We start from the raw sequence: 20,748 nt of genomic DNA, 5'->3' as shown, positions 1-20,748 counted from the left end.
ACGATGGAAACAGGTGCTTGTCTGAATTGCGGGCAAAAGGGACAATTCTACCGAGAGTGCCCATAGAGGAAGCCAGACAGAGGAGATCAGTCAGCTAGGGGTCAGCCTTAGCAACAACATCAACTACACCAGCAACAGGGTCAGAAGAAGACTATCGGTCGTGTCTATGCCACTTCAACAGACCAACTGGAGCAGGACATAGATGTCATCGAAGGTATTCTCTCTATTGCAGGTTTTAGTGCTAGGATCCTCTTTGATTCAAAAATGACCCATTCTTATGTTTCTACACGGTTTGCTTGTATATTAGTCCTACCTCCTATAGTTTTGGGTTATGTACTTGAGTTCATAACGCCATTGAGTGATAGGTCTATTGCTAAAAAAAATTTACTTGAGATAGAGGTCAGTATTATTGGGCAGAACCTACCTGCCAACCTAATCATTTTAGATATGATTGGGTATGATGTCATCCTAGGGATGGATTGGCTATAGGAGCATTATGATTGTATGGATTGCCGTAATAGGAAGATCGGGTTTATGCGTCCTTATACTGAATCATATGAGATGGGTCTGGTACATACTTTCTTAATATAGACACATGAAACACATCATGATCTGAGCATACTGAAGTGGCAATGCTACCTGGTAAGTTGTTGCACCTATCCTCTCCAGAAAGTCTCTCACCTTGAATATGAGCTCTCATTGTCATCAGTACACGTAGCTCTTGTGCGTACTTTGAGCTACCAGTAGTTTGTCTCATATTTTTTGCACCTGCTCAGTGTAGTGCTCAATCACTATTGGTGACTCAACTGACCTCGCATCCACCTTGTCCCAATAGACTGGTGATCGACATGATCATTCATACAATGTCTTTAAGGCGCCATCCCTATATTGGAAAAACAACATGTTTGTCACACTCGCCTTTCCAATTTATGACATATGTTTTCAACATATCCTCTAATGTCTGGATTGTCCGCTCTGACTGTCTGTCTATTTGAGGGTGAAAGGTCATGATAAACTTCAACTGCGTAACTAAGGCTTTGTGCAATTGACATCAAAACTTGAATGTAAACCTTAAATTCTTGTCTGATATGATTGATAATGGCACACCATGTAGCCGCACTCTCTTTCACGTATAAATTCACTAGGCTCTCTAAGGTCTGACTGAACCTAATGAAGAGGAAATGAGCTGCCTTTGTGAGTCAATTCATTATTATCCATATAGCATCCTTAGCCCTACGAGTCTTGGGTAAGCCCACCATAATTTATTCTCACTTTCATTGAAGGATTTCAATTTATTACATCAATCAGTCAGGTCTCTAGTGTTTTATCTTGATCTGCTGGCACATCTAGAAACGTATTCAATTACTTTTGTCTTTGTATCAGTCCACCAATAACTGAAAAGTTAAACAAGTATAGGTATGAACTCAACTTTTACTACATAGGTACAAATTATTTAAAGTTGTTTGAATACTTACTTCCTTTGTATATCCTTGTACGTATTAACAATGTTGATGGTGTACATGATCTTATGAGCTGTATTCAAAAACTCCTCTCGAATATGCGGGTCACTAGGTAGAATTGCTTCTTTACTTGTCTTGCAGTTAAGACACCAGTCCGTTGACATACTGCCACTTTGTTTTGCGATAAGCATAGGTTGACCGTAGTAGTTGTACTTGATCGGACCTCACACTTGTACAATCCATTGGCCAATGATAATGATGGACCTAGACGACTAGGTATATATTCTGGGATTTGTTCTGCAACATGTTTCAGCAGAGAGAGAGAGAGAGAGAGATGAACACGTCAAAGCTTGGGGTTTTGTTAATGTCACATTTGACGGCCACAATAATCACTAAAATCGGTGTTTGATGAGAAATAACTAACGACCTGATGAACCAGGTGCTAAAATATGACCAATCAGGCCTGAACAGAAGCTTGAATTTGTGCACTTACACAGAAAGCAGCATGGACCCCACAATTTTCACACTGCCACGCAAGAGTAACATTCACCATGGTCCCGTGCATATAGAAATTGCTACTAGTTGAGTGATCTTACTAGTTCATATCTGTCGTGTATTTTCAAAAATTAATACAAGGTGTCACAAGGCTCTTTCGAAGGAAGTAATGGCAAGAACTTTCACGAACAATGACCAAGAGTGTTTTATGGAAGGCTACTGTTGAGATCACCGTTGGTAACCATCTGCATTGCCACGGAAACAACCACCCCATCTCTGTTGGGATTCCTAAACGCACATCACATGTATGCGTCCAGGGTCTCAAAATCCTTAGGTTTTGGGAGTATCATTTTAACTGTAACCCAACTTTTAATTATGAACCTTGCCCAGATGAAAATTCATCAGGAACTTGCATGGTTCAATTTGACCATTATGATCCAAAGCAAGTCCTGTTGATGGAACTAGGCAATCTTATGTCTCTTGCACTCTTGATCCTTAACGAAAAATGTCATTGTTTGCTCCATTGCACCCATTCACAAGTGATAGACCTTTACTCGTTTCATCAGCATTCAGCATCTTGCAACATGCCAGGAGAGTGCTATTCACGAAAAAGAAATTAGATTAGAGACAAAACAGTGTGTCCTTTCCCTGCAGAGAATTAAATGCCTATAGGTGACAGATTGGCATATTCAACATACTGAGCAGCAAATTAACTCAGTTTAGAAGTTTCAATTGGACTCCATAGAAAATGCCATCATGATGGGAGCTCAAAAATTGTAAATTGTTCATTAATCTTCAATAACACCAGTATAATGAAATTCAGCCAATTCTAAATAAACAACATAAAATATTTACTATATATAGATCCACGCTCAGAAATCCATGAAGACTTTCTCCACATCTGCTGAACTAAACTACTCAATGTTTGCCCAATTGAGACGGCTTATCTATGAAGGTAACAACTCTATTTTCATGACATGCTTTTCTTTTAATATTGTTCAAGAAGATATACAGCTTTGTTCTAAAATGATAAAAGACTTTACTACAAGACCTGTAGGCATGACAGCCCCTGAATTACTAATCTGCAAGTGTGGCTGAAATATGAAATATGAATTGTCACAGAATTTGATACCTGCTGCACCTTTTAAGTCATCTTTTCTAACTGTTTTTTGAGAGGCGAACATGTCATCTAAAAACAAGAACATGTGATCCAGGCATAAAGCTCAAAAACCTTAAACCATGATGCTGTATATTTAAGTCTTTACAATTCTTGCTGCATAGAAGAGTTGATGATGGATGTGAGTGATGGATGCATTCTCACTCTTCTCAGTGACCGAGCTGTGCTTCTTCCATCTGCATATTCCTCTCCCAGAGGCCATCTTGGTCGTAGATCAAGCTGCTCCAACAATAAAAAAAGGCGAGCTTAATGGTCAGCTAAAAACTTGGTATAGGGAAATGAAAGAAGTAATAGGAAGTTTTGATTAAAAGTGTACAAGTCTGAGCACAGCCACTTTAGGAATGCGAAACTAGACAAGTACCTAGCTGCTTAGTTGCCCAAGTACAAGTTTGACCATCTTTGGAGCCTAGGTCATTCTCTAAGGTCCATTAATCATAACTTCCTCATCTGGTGGACAGCTTAGAAAGCAATGACGGGACATATTTTTGTGATCCAGATGCCTATAGTATGCAAAGGGAGATGGCAGACTTAGTGAAAATGAGATCCATGCATTGGAGATCCAAAATATCCAACACATGGCTTATCTCTATCTTCCTAAATCGCCTTGCTAGATCAGTTCAGCATTGATCATTCCTACAATGCAGACAAGACATCCAACAGTTCGATGCTGATATTACTTTGATCCATAATATGTGAAAAGAATCCATTGTTGAATTCTGTATCATGGTGTTAGTTAACGACTGATTAAATCAACCCTTGGTTACTCTTGGTGTAACTGGAACAACACAGCGGCACGAGTGACTGGCAACCTTCACTTTCTTTTTCTTTTTCATGAACTTTTTATGCATCAATTTAACTTAAATATGAGTAGTGAACATGAATTTGGTGTAAGCAATTACCTCATAAAAGCAGATATTCCAGAATACATGTACACTCTGACAAATCAGATTTTGTAATAACCCAACTTTCACCAGATCTAACTTCCACAATGACTAGCATATTTCAAAATTATTCAATCTAGTCTATGGAAAACTAGATTTCACAAATCAAATCCCGATTTCTTGAAAGGATTTAAGAACCAAAGATTTTAACTACAATATGATTTGGCCCAAAGTTATTAAAAGAATGGCCAATTGAAACCATCTAAGGCTAAAGATTTTTAAATGTTTTAGTCAAACTGTTATCCTAAATTGATAAACCCCACTATATCCTAACAAAAAGTTTAAGCACCAAAATTAAGAGAACAATCACAAATTAGCATATCATTCATTGAAAGGCTTCTGGAAAAGGCCATGGGTATAAAAAGCTTTCATAAAATATTTAACTCAAAACAACAACAACTACGCCTTCATCCCAAAACAATTGGGGTCGGCGATATGAACCAACAAAGAAAATATTTAACTCAATAAAGAAGAAAATTGATCAAGGCAGAATAGTTTCTAGACATTAATAACATCTATGCACTTATATGCCAGCGCCAATCAACTGCTGTGCTCAGAGGCTTGTAATAAAGCAAAAACATGGTAAAAGCTGAGATCATATCATGTAAGCCTTGGTGAAGTTCATAGAAAATTTAATTAATAAACATGAAATTAAAGCTCTTGAGGGAAATAAGTACAAACTGTCGCATCTTCAGGTTCATTTACAGGAGGCGGGGGGTCAAATCGCCCCAAACGAAAGTGCTCGATCCCAGCCCAAGCAACCATTACACCTGGTCAATTTCAACTTTTCCAATTTTAGCATCAGTAATGAGGCAAGATTATCAACGACAACAAACTAACTAGTTCAATGTTCTTTCAAACTGAAGTAAACATTTGTATGATGATTTATATGTGTCAACATGGGAAATATATGTAACTGCTGCTCTTAACAACTAATGTCTAGGGAATCAAAAAGCACAGTGTGAAAACCAACTAAAGCAAACATAAAACGTGATTATGCAAAGCAAAGGAAGTCACTGATCCAAAAGACAATAAAAAACCATGCCAATATCAACAAAATAACCCAAGTCAAGCTACTTATGAATTTGGACTCTTCTTCCCTGCATCAATCTGGTTACAATTTGACATCTATAAGCTTCATAAAAAAAAAGAAACATCTATCAGGAGGACCAAGTTTAGGTTATATTAGGAATAGAGTATAAACTGGTCCATATGGTTCATCATCATGCTATTGTTATAATGTCAACATTAACCATCTGCCAATGTTCACAGGTTTAATGATTCCTAACTCTGATTCATTGTAATATCTCATATTTTTCCAGGATTTTTAAAAGGCAAAAATGTAATTTTTAAATTATATATTATATTTAAATTGATAAAATCGTGGGAAAATAATTATTTAAAGGTAACGTCAGCAGGGTCTGGGCATGGCCCAGAGCCCATTGACATGACCTAAATGAGTTAATTATAAGTTGTGAAATTTTTGGTTTTTAACCTTTAAATTTGAGCAAAAATTAGGTTAAATTCAGGTACGACCACCGTTAGATCTGCCTCGGAATATAGATCACGTTGGCGACCTGTTTTTCCGAAATCGGATTATGGTTTGCCCAAAAAATGCATTTTTCAAAAATGACCGACCTCTATTTTTGATATTTTTCTGGATTGGATCGGACTTGATCTGCTCCGTTTGATCCAAGTTAGTATGAATTTGAACCTAGTCTAGGATCCATATTGACTAGAATCTGGTCCAAGATGGATCCATGTGGATTTGGATATGGATTTGGATCTTGAATCCAAATCTAGATAAAAAAATCTAACCATGGTCATTTTAAAACTTTAAAATCAACTTTTAAGTAAATTAAGCATGAGGTAGAGTCCTACTTGGGGTAGAACTCTACCCCATAAAGCCTTCCAGAGGAGGGCGTCATCCTCTAGAATATTCTTTTAGGATATTAAATTAAATAATAAAGATAAAAATAAAAAGATAAGATAGAGTAAAGTTCTATGTGTAGTAGAACTCTACCCAATTAAAAGGGCTCTAGAGGGGACCTCACCCCCCTTCTAAACTAAAATAAACAATATAAAAAGGGGCTAGGATCACCCTCTCTCTAGAATTCTCTATTCTAGAGAGAGAGAGTGGTATAGAGAGAAAGAGAGTGAGATAGAGAGAGAAATAAGAGAGCAAAAATCGTGTGGAGAGAGAAAGAGAAAAAAAATGAGAAAAGAAAGAAAAATATATATTTTTGAAGCATCCATCAATTTTATATCTTTTTCACGCTACGAATCAAGGTACGGGATTTTCTCTAATTTCTTATAGGACAGGAATACGTATAAATCGATTTGATCATAAGTATTAGAGGGGAAAGGGGAAATCTGACTTTAAAATATGTATGTATATATATATATATAACGTCGATTTTATATAATATATATAGGTTTATTTCTTTATGGTGATCGATTTTTCCTTGTGCATCTAATCTAAAAATATGCTCCAGTTAGAAGGATGGAGAAATGGAAAAATATATTAGTTAAAAAAGGTTGGGATAGGCCTAGGAAGACTTGGATGGAGATGATAGGAAAGGATATGAATGCTTTGAACCTCACCGAGGACATGGCATTGGATAGAAATGATTGGAGAAGGATTCATGTGGAAGACCCAGAATGATTTTCTTTGTTGGTTCATATCGCCGACCCCAATTGTTTTGGGATGAAGGTGTAGTTGTTGTTGTTGTTGTATCTAACCTAAAAATATGCATAAAGCATGCGTCTGAATTTCATATATGCCATTTTTTCTTATTTTTGTATTTGAATATGCATATTATCGATTTTCACTGTTCATGTAACTAAAATATACTTGTGTTTAGATTTAATTGATCTTATTGCTTATGCATCTAATAATAGGCATATACTTCATATGCGTCGATATCATTGTAACGGCCACAACTAATCTTTTAAAACAATTGCGTAAACAAACTCAAGGACCCGGGGTCTAACAGATTTAATATATCAAACCACTAACAGATAGTGCATTGAATCAACCAGGAATAATAAACTTTATTAAGTCATGAATAAATGTCAAGTAATCAAGACAGAAAATCGTCTATGACATAATGAGTCACTTTGTCAAGAACCCAGAACATGTCACGCAAGGCTCGCAATCCTCCAGGTCATCCCATCACTGAGCACCCAGACCTGTAAAACAGTTTTTGAAAATGCGTAAGAACCAAAGTCCATTGTACGAATTTCTATAAAAATTAAAAATAAATAAAATAGTATAAACCAAATCCATGCATAATTTTAGAGGAATATCACAACAATTTTCATAATCAACTTACCATTTATGCATTTAAATAAGTATCATGAAATAACAAATTTCATGTGAAATAGAATAAGTATGAATGCATGAACTAATGCACAACAGTAAATATGCATGATTCAATGCACATACATGAATAACTTATTAAGTTATTTATCAGAGTTGTTTTTGCATGCATGTCCCTATTAAATGCAAACAATTTTAATTTTCACTTTTCCTTGAACCTGTGGATACTCAAAACGGGCACAACATTCTCAAATTTCAAATTAGGTTTGCAGTTGTAGCTTAACACACAAATTGTATTTTATTACTGGGTTTCAAACTTGTTCTTCGACCGATATCAGGAATCCTCACCTTCCATCGAAATATTTGGAATCCTCACCTAATGTCGGGACATCGATGAAAATCCTCAACCATTGACGCCACTTGCTTGGTATATCAATAACTACAGCTAAGTCAACAACACCACCCCAGGCAAAGTGGATGAATCTCCCTAAAATCGTGGCCGAGAAGTAAACCACTATATGTTAAAATATGATGTATATATATATATATCTATATATATAGATTATGACACATATACATATATATGATATATATGTCTACGTGTCTATCTATATATATAAATATATATATATATATATATATATATATATATATATTTATTTTGTAAAACCCGATAGGGGTATTTTTGTCATTTCACCTGTACACGCATATCATTGATATGTTTTTTCTTTTCTTTCTTTTACATTTATTCTTTTTCCTTTTTTATTTTTTAGTTTTTCTTTTTTATCATTTGAGAGGGGTCCACATAGAGTCGTTGGACCCCTCCAACGGTCATATTTCCAACGACTCTATGGGAGCCCCTCCTTGGGTCCCTTGCTGTGTATAAATAAGGGGCACAACCCCATGTATTTCCAAAAAGCTTCTTGTGAAGCATTCTATGAAGTGAAGAATATTTTTTTACCTCTTTTTTTGCTTGACCACTTTTGTGGTTTATTTTGCCCCTTTGTGGCCTCTTGTGTATGTGCGTGCTTCCGTGCTCTCGCTTGAAGACTTTGCCCTTTTCATTAGGCACTTTATTTCATGGTATCAGAGCAAGGTTAAGAAGGCTTCATCAGATTCTACCTTGACAAGTAATACCTCTCCTCTCTCTTGTCTTATTAATTTGTTTTTCTAAATGGCCAACAAAGATGCAAAAATCGATCTCTCATTCAAATTGGATGGGACCAATTACCGCATGTGGGCCGCCGCTATGGAGAATAATCTCAAAGGTAAAAAGCTTTGGGGTTACGTATGTGGAACCATTCCGGAACCACAATTGAAGTTAACTAAATTTGAAGGAAATGAGGAAAAAGCTTTGAATGAAGAAGAAAAGGAAAAGGCTATTCTTGATTATTCTTCTAAAATGGAAGATTGGGAAAGTGAACATGCTAAAATCTTAGCATGGTTCATGAATAATGTCGAGTTGAAGATTTGTGCAAACCTTGCAAAATTCAAAAAGGCTAATGAAGCATGGTTTTTTATGAAAGGCATGTACACCCAAAGAGACCTTGCTAGGCATTTTTTTCTACAAGAAAAGGTAAGAGCTACCAAGCAAGGTGATATGAGCATTAGGGATTACTATAGTGCCCGGTTGAGACCGAAATTTGAGCAAATAAGGTCATCACTTCTATCATCTTTTTCTCCTCCCTCTCTTGAAGATGTTCTCACCAAATTAAGTGGTGAGGAGACTCGCATGAGTTTATGTAAACAAGGATCAAGTGTTCTTATGGTTCCTTGTAATCATGAAGAAAACAATGAGGTTAATGCCGTATCAAGACCCGGAAATAATGTAAAGACCTATCATCCTCCTCATTTTAAATTCCAAAATCAAGGAAGAGATGGTGGACAAAGAGGAAAGAGGGGCTATAGCAAGACTATATGTCATTTTTGTAAAGAACCGGGGCATATCAAGCCCGTATGTCCTAAATGGAAGAAGCTTCTCGCTATGGCCACCACCGGTGCACCACAAAAGGAAGAGGCATCATCAAGTGGGTCACTCTCGTTGAACCAAATAATGGAAGCCCTTCAACCTCTTCTCAAGGGAGCTACATCCGGTGCCGCCGTGTCTACTTCTTCCATTCCAGGTAAAGTCTCTTGGCTTTTGGACTCAGGTGCATCTTTTCATATGTCCCCAAACATGTTTTCACTTTCCGATTATTCAAAAAATGTTTCTCCATCCTTTGTTTCCACTGCGAATGGAACCTCTCTTGAAATTAAAGGAATAGGTAATTTTGAAACTCAAGATTTTTTTATTCCTAAAATTAGATTTATACCTAAACTTAACTTAAATCTTCTCTCTGTTTCTCAACTCTCGGACCATGGTTGTGATATTAAATTTTCATGTGATAAATGTTTAATACAGGATCGCCTGTCCGGGAAATTGATTGGGGAAGGCTTTAGAAAAGGTGATTTATACTATATGGAATCTCTTCAAGTTCCAAAATCTTTTTGTAATGTTGCCCGAAACAAAGATATAAATGTGTGGCACAAAAGACTTGGTCATCCTAATATCACTAAGTTATCTTATTTACATTTTGCAAAGGATCTATGTAAAAGTTCTTTTTCTTGTAATGACTGTATTCTCGAAAAAATGCAAAGTTTACCTTTTGAGCAAAGAACTATGTCCTCATCAAAACCCTTTGAAATTGTTCATTCCGATGTTTGGGGACCCGCACCTGTAGTCTCAAAAGGAGACTTTTCTTATTATGTTATTTTTGTGGATGATTTCTCTAGATATTCATGGATCTTTTTTCTTAAATTCAAACATGAAGTCTTTTCGTGCTTTAGAACCTTTCATTCAATGATCAAGAATCAATTTAATAGTAACATAAAGATTTTTAGAAGCGATTCTGGAGGAGAATATCTCTCCAACCAATTTAAAATATATCTTGAAGATCAAGGAATCATTCACCAAAGATCTTGTCCTAAAACCCCTCAACAGAATGGGTTGGCCGAAAGAAAACATAGGCATATCATTGAGACCACTAGAACCCTTCTTATTTCCCAAAACATCCCTAAAAATTTTTGGGCTGAAGCATCTCTTGCTTCTGTTTATCTGATAAATCGCTTGCCTTCTAGAATATTAGGGAAAATATCCCCTTTTGAGATTTTATATAAACTCGAACCGAATTATAATAGGTTACGAGTCTTCGGGTGTAAGTGTTTCATACTTACGGATAAGAATGACAAACTCTCTCCCAAGGCTATTCCCTGCGCTTTTCTTGGATATTCTGAAACTCAAAAGGGATTTCGATGCTATGATCTTCGAGAAGATAAGTTATATGTCTCTAGAAATGTAACTTTTTGGGAAAATGAAAGTGGATTTGAAAAAATTGTTTCTCAACAAGAAAATTTTGATTATTCCTTCCTTTTTGACTTATTGTCTAGTAATGATGATACATCTAGTGCAGGATTGCAAGTGATCCTATAACATACTCTCGTAGAAACCAAGACACCTTTAGAAGTGCTATTGATCAATATAATGAACTTGTTCCTGTCTCGATCACCGAAGATCGGAGAGGAATAGGAGACCTCCCACTCGTTTTGTCTCCTTTGATTCCTTCTCACCCCGATATAGGGCTTGTCTTAGTGCCATTCACTCTTATTTTGAACCAAGAAATTTTGAAGAAGCAAAAAAATGTATAGAATGGCAAGAAGCTATGCAGAATGAACTTAATGCTCTTAAAAGGGCTGAAACTTGGGATTTCCAAACTCTACCCATTGGAAAGAAAACTATAGGCTGTCGATGGGTTTTTAAAGTTAAAACTAAGAGCGATGGATCCCTTGAAAGGTATAAGGCTCGCTTAGTTGCAAAAGGGTATGGGCAAGAGTATGGAATTGATTATGAAGAAACTTTTGCTCCTGTAGCCCGAATGGTTACAGTTAGATGTCTTATCACTATTGCATCTATTAAAAATTGGAATGTCTTTCAAATGGATGTGAAAAATGCCTTTTTAAATGGTGATCTTAATGAAGAAGTGTATATGGATGCTCCACCAGGCATGGAGATCCCTAAAGATAAAGTCCTTCGTCTTCGAAAGGCCCTTTATGGTTTGAAACAGGCCCCCAAAGCCTGGTATGACAGATTTACCAGTGTAATGCTGGAAAATGGTTTCTCCTCCTGTTATACTGACACTGCTCTATTTACTAGAAAATCTAAGGGATTGTAATATTATTACTATATGTTGATGACATGTTAATTACAGGTGATGATGTTCAAGGAGTCAAGGGTATTAAGTCCGTCTTGACTTCAAAATTTGAGATGTCAGACTTGGGATTTCTGACATATTTTCTTGGAATTGAGGTTGTCTATTCGCAACGTGGTTATTTTTTATCTCAGTCTAAGCTTGCTTATGAGATTATTGACAGATCAGGAATTTCTGATGACAAAGTATGCGAAACCCCTGAAGTTGTGGGAGCAAAAATGAAGATTGACGACAGTGTTCCTCTAATCGATCCTACTCCTTACAGACAGTTGGTAGGTTCTTTAATGTATCTCAGCATTACTCGACCCGATTTGTCACATGCTATACACATCGCCAGCCAGTTTCAGCATGCTCCTACAACCGTTCATATGAGTGTTGTGCTTCGCATCATTAGATATTTGAAGGGAACGGTGAATAAGGGAGTATTCCTATCCTCTTCTTCTGAATTAAAATTGCTTGCTTATACTGACTCAGATTGGGGAGGTGACCCTAGTAACCGTCACTCCACCACTGGTTTTTGTATTTTCTTAGGAGAATCTTTGATCTCATGGCGATGTAAAAAGCAACAGAAGGTCTCCTTATCATCCACTGAAGCCGAATACAGAGCCATGGCATCTACCACCATGGAAATAGTATGGATTCGACGTCTTTTGAAAGATATGGGAGTAGTTGTCAAAGAACCAACAAAGCTTTGTTGTGACAATAAAAGTGCAATCTATATTGCCAAGAACCACACATTTCACGAGCGAACAAAGCATATAGAGATGGACTGCCATTATGTCAGGGAAGAATACTTGAAGAAGGTCATTGATCTACCATACGTGACGTCTGAGTATCAACTTGCGGACATCTTCACAAAAGCTCTTTGTTCGCCTAGATTTCATTTCCTTCTTGACAAACTTGCGGTTATCACACCGTAAGTTTGAGGGGGGGTGTTAAAATGTATACTCAAAGACATTATTGTAAGTATAAATATATATACTTATATACATAGAGATACGTATACATATAACATATGTATACGTATCTCTATATATAAGTATATATATTTATACATTTTTCCCTTTTTACCCGAAAAGGGTATTTTAGTCCTTTTACATTTTGCGCATATTCCATTTGGAATATGCTGTAATTTTTCCTTTATTTTTAAATTTCTTTTATTTTTATTTCTCCTTTTTGTATTTACAAAAAGGTGCATTAGGGGTCTCCCCAATAGAGTCGTTGGGGAACCCCAACGGTCACAATTGTGACCGTTGGGAGCTCCCCAACGACTCCTTTGGGGAGCCCCCTTGCACCTCTCCTTTCTTGTATAAATAGGGGTGTTCCCCCTTGTTGTATAACAAGCTTGAGAGACTCAAGCATTTGCTTTTATTTATGAAATACATGCATTATTGCATGTTTATTATTTATACGCTTTTTGCGTATTTTGTTCAAGTGTTGTGAGAGTGCTTTCGTGCACTTCTTTTATAAAGTATTTGTGTTTGTATGAGTATTGTCTCTTCGTAGACAATTTTACAGATATTGTGTTTATATTGGGCACAATTTAGTGTCCTGGAGCAACAGAAAACAAAAGGCAATGGCACGATCGAGTACAGAGGCTGAATACAGATCGATGGCTGCAGGCACAGCAAAAGCCACATGGATTAGACACTTATTGAGTGATCTTGGGGAGAATTATTCGATCATTTCTTTTATGTGACAATCAAAGCGCAATAAACATTGCATGTAATCCTATCCAGCATAGCAGAACGAAGTACATTGAGATTGATCAACATTTCATACGGCAGAAAGTCGAGATGAAGGAGATAGAACTACGTCATGTTCGAACAGAAGATCAAGTGGCAGACTTGTTTACCAAGGGATTAACAGGACATCAATTTTGGCTATTGAAGAGCAAGTTGTACATGCTCCAAAATCACGTACAACTTGAGGGAGGGTGTTAGAATACAGTTTGCATATGCGTATGGATCTGGATCCAGATTCATACGCATATTATATGAAACACATGTTAAATAGGATCTCATTAATGGCATTCTTGTAATATGTATATGTTTTTACTTTATAATGTTTAGGGTTTTGGAGGTCGAGCATTGTAGTGCCGCCCCAGCCATTGTGAATCTCTCTCTCTCTCTCTCTCTCTCTCTCTCTCTCTCTCTCTCTCTCTCTCCTTATTTCCTGGGCTACCAAATATTATCCTAAGCAGTAAATCTCATTGGTTTTTGCAAGTTCGGATGCATTCCTTGCCAATTATGCCTCTGGAGAATTCTCTTTGTCATAGGACGTCTCCTTGGAAGCGGACTCATCTAGTTGTCTGAGGTACCAAAATACATAGAATAACAAACCCTTAGACAATCTCAGTTGTTTCTACGTTTATCCTGTACGTACCCTCAATTCAGTTAATTATCGAAACAATATTACCATGCTCATTTTACTTATTCTAAAACTTCACATCATGAAAGTTATAACGCATATGCCAGTCTTATTCTGATTTTTTATATATATGCACCTACCAGGCTTTCATAAGTCTGACCTATTTAATGGGATACAGGTGATAATTAGGTTGATGTGGCAAGCGATGGCGCGATGGCGCGATGATGTTATGACGTGATAATATCAAGATCCCACTCTTTCTCTGTTTTTTCGCTCCTGAGCATGTTTTGTAATTTTGTATAAGGGTTTCTTTTGAAATCTCTTTTTGTGCAAACTTTAATTATCAAAAACCTACAGATTTGAGTCTAAGAAAATAAATCCAGGTGTGCCTACTATAATCATCCACAAATATTACATAATAAGAAACTTCTCCTTTAGACACAACCGAGGTTGATTCTCGTACATCTGAATGTATTAACTCAAATAGTTCTTTAGATACAAATTGGCTAGTTCCAAAAGGTAGAGATCTCATCTTTCAAAGAATAAAATCTTTACAAATCAAATCCTATTCATTATAATTTTCAAAAAAAAAAACAAATACATTTTTGACATACTTGATATCCTAATCTCTTATGTCGATTTTCAATATCTTTCTTTTCAACAAAATTACAAAAAATTTGATTAGATAGTTCTAAATTGTCCATGTAGTAGAGGACCCCTCTTTTATGGCTCGCCCAATCGGCTACTCGGATTGGAGATCTTGTACCAAGCAATCATTAGATGAAAAGGTGACCTTACATCTATGGTTGGTAATTTGAGAAATCGATAAGATATTTAAGTTTAGGTACTACTCTAATGTTTGGGATACAGAAATTTTGATTAATTTTAGAAGAGTTTTTCAAAGTAGCAAAACTTTTGATTTTCAAAGATGTTCCGTAGGCAGTTGAAGCGTAAGAATCATTGGAGTTAATGAGACATTTGGATATGGATTTATTACAAGTAATGAAAAGAGGCACCGGAATCAAGAATCCAAGAGTTCTTACCGGGGTCCATGCATGTTGAAACGGCCGCACCAGAGAAAAAAATTGACCTTTGAATAGTGGTTGAAGAAATTCCATGAGTTGAGCAAATGAGACATTTTTGGAACCTTCATCTACACCATCCTTCTCGCTTAATGACCACATAGAGGCCACTTTATTTTCATTTCTTCGATCTCTTCTTTGGGAAAAATAGTTTGATGTGACCCGACTCATTGCAGAAGTGGCATATTAACTTTTTACTCTTCTTTTATTCATAGTCAAATAGTTTCTTCAATAGTCATTTGAGATCCTTCCACAGTGAGAAGGTTTCTAAGTTTTTGTATAATTTTCCAGTCTTGACATAGCAAGCATTGATTCTTCCTCTTTGATAAAGGAGGGTTTCTTCAATCTATTCTCTTTCAACCCATTTACAAAATGATAGAAATGTTTCGTTTTGACTTGCTTTTCACGAAGCTCTATGTCAAGTAGACAATGCTACTTAGGCTCAAGGAGGACTAATTCATCACAAAGGAGAGAAAGAGCAGTAGAATGTCAACACTATTAATAAGTGATCCCATGATTTTGGAATGATCTATTTTTCACTCTTTTCATCTTTTTTCATAGTCGGCAACGACTTTGCACATTTCTTTTCCTTGAAGTACAACTTATTTGCCATTTTTATTTTTTGCAACCACAAGCTATGGTTCTTTCTCAGATCCGTCTACCAAGACCCATAGACCTTTTCTTTTTCCCCAATTTTGTATTTTACTATGGATGCCCACATCACATAGTTTGCTTCATTGAGTCTCACAAGCATGGTAACAATCACTTCTCATTCATTGGCCCTGCGCACCACCTCGTGCACAGCTGCCTAGCGAAAGTTGATCAAACGCATCTCGAAATGTGTATTCTATTTGGTTCATGCCACTTACATGCATAGTCGTCCCATACAGACTAGCAAGCACACAGATGCCTTAGCCTCGCATGTCATGGAGGGTATCACGACTTCATGGACACACCCAAGGATAAGCTCGCCACAGAAGGGACAAGGCCTTGCGACCTCCAGTCCGAAGACCAGTTGATGATTGTATGTCATAGAGAATAGCACCACCCAAACTCATTTGTTGGCTCCTAGGCATTCACTCGCCTAACCCCGAGTCATCATACTTGGTTGGAATCACCTAAGGTGATTCCTGAGAGAATTAGCCCTAACCCACACACCCGTGCGTCCAAACGCTATGCGTGGGAAACTCATCCAAGTCGAGAGGTCCTTAACCAAATCCCCAAAGGCAACATCCTTTAATCCGTTAGCACTGCTTAACCAAACAACGCTTCATGTCTGTGCCGCCACACATCGTTGCACCAACGACAATATTGTTGCCTATCGCATGTCATGCTACCACCGCACGTCACTGATCAAGGCAACACATACCGTATGTTCCTACACTTGATGTATTTTCCACTCAGTAGAGCTCTGCACTGCACATGCCCCATTCCGAAGGCTCGGTCCGGGACAATTAGAATGTGACTTTTTTTATTTACTGAGATGTTTTCTTGTGTTTGTCTTTCTTATTGGTGACACGAAAATGATTTTACTTGCTATAAAGGCCTTCTCTATAGTACCTGTGAACGTGCTAGCTATTTCTTGCCATTTGAATTTCTTCTTTCATTACTATTTTTCTCATAATAATATTTGGATTATAGGAAATTAGCTTACTGGTATTTTGTTGCCTTGATTTCACATGACTAGTCTACGTTGCTTTTTTTCTTTTCTCAAGGATATGGTTGTAGTAGCAGGACAATTTCAGGAGAAGAGCTATGGTGCTGCTGGTGGTGGTCGTGGTGTTTGAATGGGGGGAAGAGGTGAGTTAATTAGGGGGCTGGTGGAGGGAGAGACAGACGACGAGGAAGATCTGGACTACACGGCAATTGGATATTTTTTTGTTGTTTTTCTGTTTTATGTTTTTTGATATTCCATTTCTGAAAATCTATGTTTTTCTGTTTTTAATTTTATATTTTTTTTTGTTTTTCTGTTTTATGTTTTTTTTATATTCCATTTCTGAAAATCTATTTTTTTCTGTTTTCTGTTTTATATGTTTTGTTGTTTTTCTGTTTTATGTTTTTTGATATTCCATTTTTGAAAATCTATTTTTTTGTTTTCTATTTTCTGTTGTTTTTCTGTTTTATGTTTTTTTGATAACCTCTCAAAAAGGGAAAATACCATATTCTCATGTGTTTAGAAACTGGTACATGAAGAGGTAACTATGAAATCCACACCCATACATCCTCCCAGTGCTTGCCGAAATTTTGATGGTGCTCCCAAACAAGCAGGTGGGAAGTACCAAATCCACTGGATTTGTGGATTCCGTACTTCCTTCCGCAGCTACCATGGATGCCAAGATTCCAAAAAGGCCCTCAGTGTTTTCCAGCGAAGTGCTTATTTTTGTTAGCAAAGGAGAATGGGATCAAACAACTGGCTTGGTGAGTACAATTCTCATAATTGGCTCATGTGTTTGGCCCAATGTTGTCAGCATCGGTCTATGTCACATGGGTATGGGCACGGGTGCGAGTAGGGTATGGGTACGGAGGGACCGACACGAGTATTACAATATATATATATATATATAATAAATTCAAATAAATTGATTCCATTATTCTAACAAGGCAACAACATAAATTAATTTAACATTTAACAACCAACTAAACTAGTAACAGGCTAACTTTTATTCAAAGAATCAAAATTCAATAAGTAAAAACTGAGAAGCAACAAGATGCAACTAACATAATAACAATTTAAGAAATAAGTTATAACAAGCTAATAACAATTTCAGACAAAACCTAACAAGCAAAATAACTTATTAGTTCTAGTAAGTAATCTTTTCCATTGGCCAAATACCAAAGATCCGAGCCTATCAACGCTCAAGCAAGAAGAAATGGAAGGCCTGAATCAAATCATTTGCTTCTGAAAGGTATGAAATCGTGCCAAGGAAATCACATAAGAATGAAAAGGTTGAACACAAACTATGCCTAGGACTAGATAAGGTATGTGCTCAGTTCTTACATGGATATGTTTGAATATTCTATAGGAATGAAATTGTTCCCTTGCGACTTACATTGTCCAGTTGCGCTTAGAGTCTGTTTTGCTTTTGTTGAGGCTGATGTAAGTTGCCCAGTTCAGGTGAATCAATACCCCGAAGGGGCTATAATGAAACAAGGTACAATGGAACAATAGTGAAACAAACACAATGCCAACAAAGGGCTTTAATAAACTCACTTGGTCACTAATGGACCAAATACAATCTCAAGAGAGATAAAAATACCAAAACAGCACAAGAGGCATACAAGCCTATAAGATGGGAAAAAAACTCTAGAGAAAACCCTCAAATGCTTCTTAAAGCATTGAAGAATAACAAGGGAGTGAGGCTCTATTTATAGAGCCTCACTCCAACACATGGGAGGCAGTCCAGCTCTTTGGACTGCCTTCCAATAGTCATTATTATGACTGTTGGGTGGCAGTCCAACGTCTAGTTGGACTGCTGCCCAACAATCATATTTGGATTGTTGTGCTTGAACTGTATGGCAGTTTATTTATTACAATGTTAAATTACATTTCAGTCCTTAGTGAACTGTACTATATGATAAAAGACAAAAATACCCTTATCGGGTATTTGAATACAATTTTATTTTTAACACTCCTCAAACTTATGGGAAAATCACCGAAAGTTTGCTAAGAAGATACAAAAATTGAGGTAGTGGAAGAGCTTTGGTGAAGAAGTTTGCAATCTGAAATTCAGAGACATATGGCAACGTAATGGTCCCCTTCAAATATTCTTCGCGAACATAGTGGCAATCCATCTCAATGTGTTTTGTTCATTCGCGAAATGTGTGATTGCTGGCTATATATATGGCACTTTTATTATCACAGCATAGCTTTGAAGGTTTTGAGACATCAACACCCATATCGAAAAGTAGTGCTCTCATCCACACAACTTCAGTGGTTGTGGTAGCCATTGCCCTGTACTCAGCTTCCGTAGAGGATAAAGACACTTTCTGTTGTTTTTTGCATCGCCAAGAAATGAGAGAATCACCTAAAAACACACAAAAGCCAGTAGTTGAGTGACGGTTATTGGGATCTTCTCCCCAGTCAGAATCAGTGTAAGAAATAAGACTTAAAGATGAGGAAGAGGATAAGAATAGTCCTTTAGATATAGTTGTCTTGATATATCGAACTATTCTTAATACTGCACTCATGTGGACGGTTGTGGGCGCATGTTGAAATTGACTTGCAGAATGTACAGCATGCGCAATATCTGACCTTGTAATGGACAGGTACATCAACGATCCAATAAGTTGTCGATAAGGGGTTGGATCATCTAATAATACTCCATCTTCAGCTCGCATTTTTGCATTTATTACTTCAGGAGTATCAGCATATTTTGTGTCTGTGATTCCTGAACGCTCAACAATATCAGCTGCAAACTTGTTTTGAGATAAAATATATCATCTTGGTGAGTAGGCTACTTCAATTCCTAAAAAGTATCTCAAAAAACCAAGATCAATCATATCAAAAGACTTTTTAAGTAAAATTTTAATATCTTTAATTTCCTTTTGATCATTCCCTGTGATGATCATATCATCAACATACAAAAGAAGAATGGTCAATGAGGTACCTGTAGATCTCACAAAAAGAGCAGTGTCAGTGTAACAAGATTTAAATCCAAGTTTTAATATTGTACCACTGAACCAATCATACCATGCTTTAGGGGCTTGTTTAAGCCCGTATAGGGCTTTTTGAAGACGAAGAACCATGCCTTTTTCAATAGACAAACCAGGGGGAGGATCCATATATACTTCTTCATTTAAGTTTTCGTTCAAGAATGCATTTTTAACATCTAACTGGTATATCGGTCATTTTCGAATGAATGCTATAGCAACTAGAGTTATACTGTAGTCATACGAGCTACTGGGGCAAAGGTTTCTTCATAATCTATGCCATATTCTTGAGAATATCCTCTTGCAACAAGTCTTGCTTTATATCTCTCAAGAGACCGGTCACTTTTTGTTTTAATTTTAAACACCCATCTACACCCTATTGTCTTCTTTCCGATAGGAAGAGGTTGAATTGTCCAAGTGTGAGCCTTGTGTAATGTATCTAATTCAATTTTCATGTCTTCAACCCATTCGATTATATTTTTGGCCTCGTTATAGTTGGATGGTTCATGATAGGAATGAATAGCTAGAAGACATGCCCTGTAGTTTGGTAAGAAGGATTCATATGAGACAAACCTACTTGGAGGCCTATGTGTTCGTTCTGACCTTCTAACCCTAGTTTCTTCAGTATTTGTTAATTGATTATATCTGTCAAGGGCACATGGATGCTCCTTAGTATTTCGTCTAGAGTATTGAAGAAGATCTTGAGATGGTTCACTAGTTGAGTCATTAATAGACTTGAAGGTTTTAATATCATTACTAATACCTTTATTGGGTAACAAATCAAATAAGAAAGCATACTCGGATTCTTCCTTAGGAACTTCAAAATCAAATCCACTGTCATTTTCTAGAAAGGTAACATTTCTAGAAACATAGAGTTTATCATTTGTTTTATCATAACATCGATATCCTTTTTCATTATCTGCGTAACCAAGAAAGACACATTTTATGGCTTTAGGAGAGAGTTTGTTATATTTTTCAAGAAGCACGAAGCATTTACAACCAAATGA

General features: G+C 36.7%; 1 protein-coding gene across 2 annotated transcripts in view; it reads right to left on the bottom strand.

The window, feature by feature from the left end:
* Positions 1–2,731: 2,731 nt before the first annotated feature.
* The window catches only part of GCP1 (glycoprotease 1), a 160,862-nt gene continuing 142,845 nt past the window's right edge, over positions 2,732–20,748 (bottom strand). For both annotated transcript variants that reach the window (XM_090015948.1, XM_090015949.1), the window contains exons 12-13: positions 4,755–4,843; positions 2,732–3,351 (exon numbers count right to left, since the gene is read on the bottom strand). In XM_090015948.1, coding sequence (XP_089872074.1) covers positions 3,217–3,351; positions 4,755–4,843 — 224 coding nt within the window. In that variant the 3' untranslated portion in view covers positions 2,732–3,216. The remainder of the gene's footprint in view (positions 3,352–4,754; positions 4,844–20,748) is intronic.

This window comes from Nuphar pumila, chromosome 8, assembly GCF_984573655.1.
Source record: "Nuphar pumila chromosome 8, dmNupPumi1.hap1.1, whole genome shotgun sequence".
Taxonomy (NCBI): Eukaryota; Viridiplantae; Streptophyta; class Magnoliopsida; order Nymphaeales; family Nymphaeaceae; genus Nuphar; species Nuphar pumila.
This window is presented reverse-complemented; position numbering and strand designations above follow the sequence as displayed.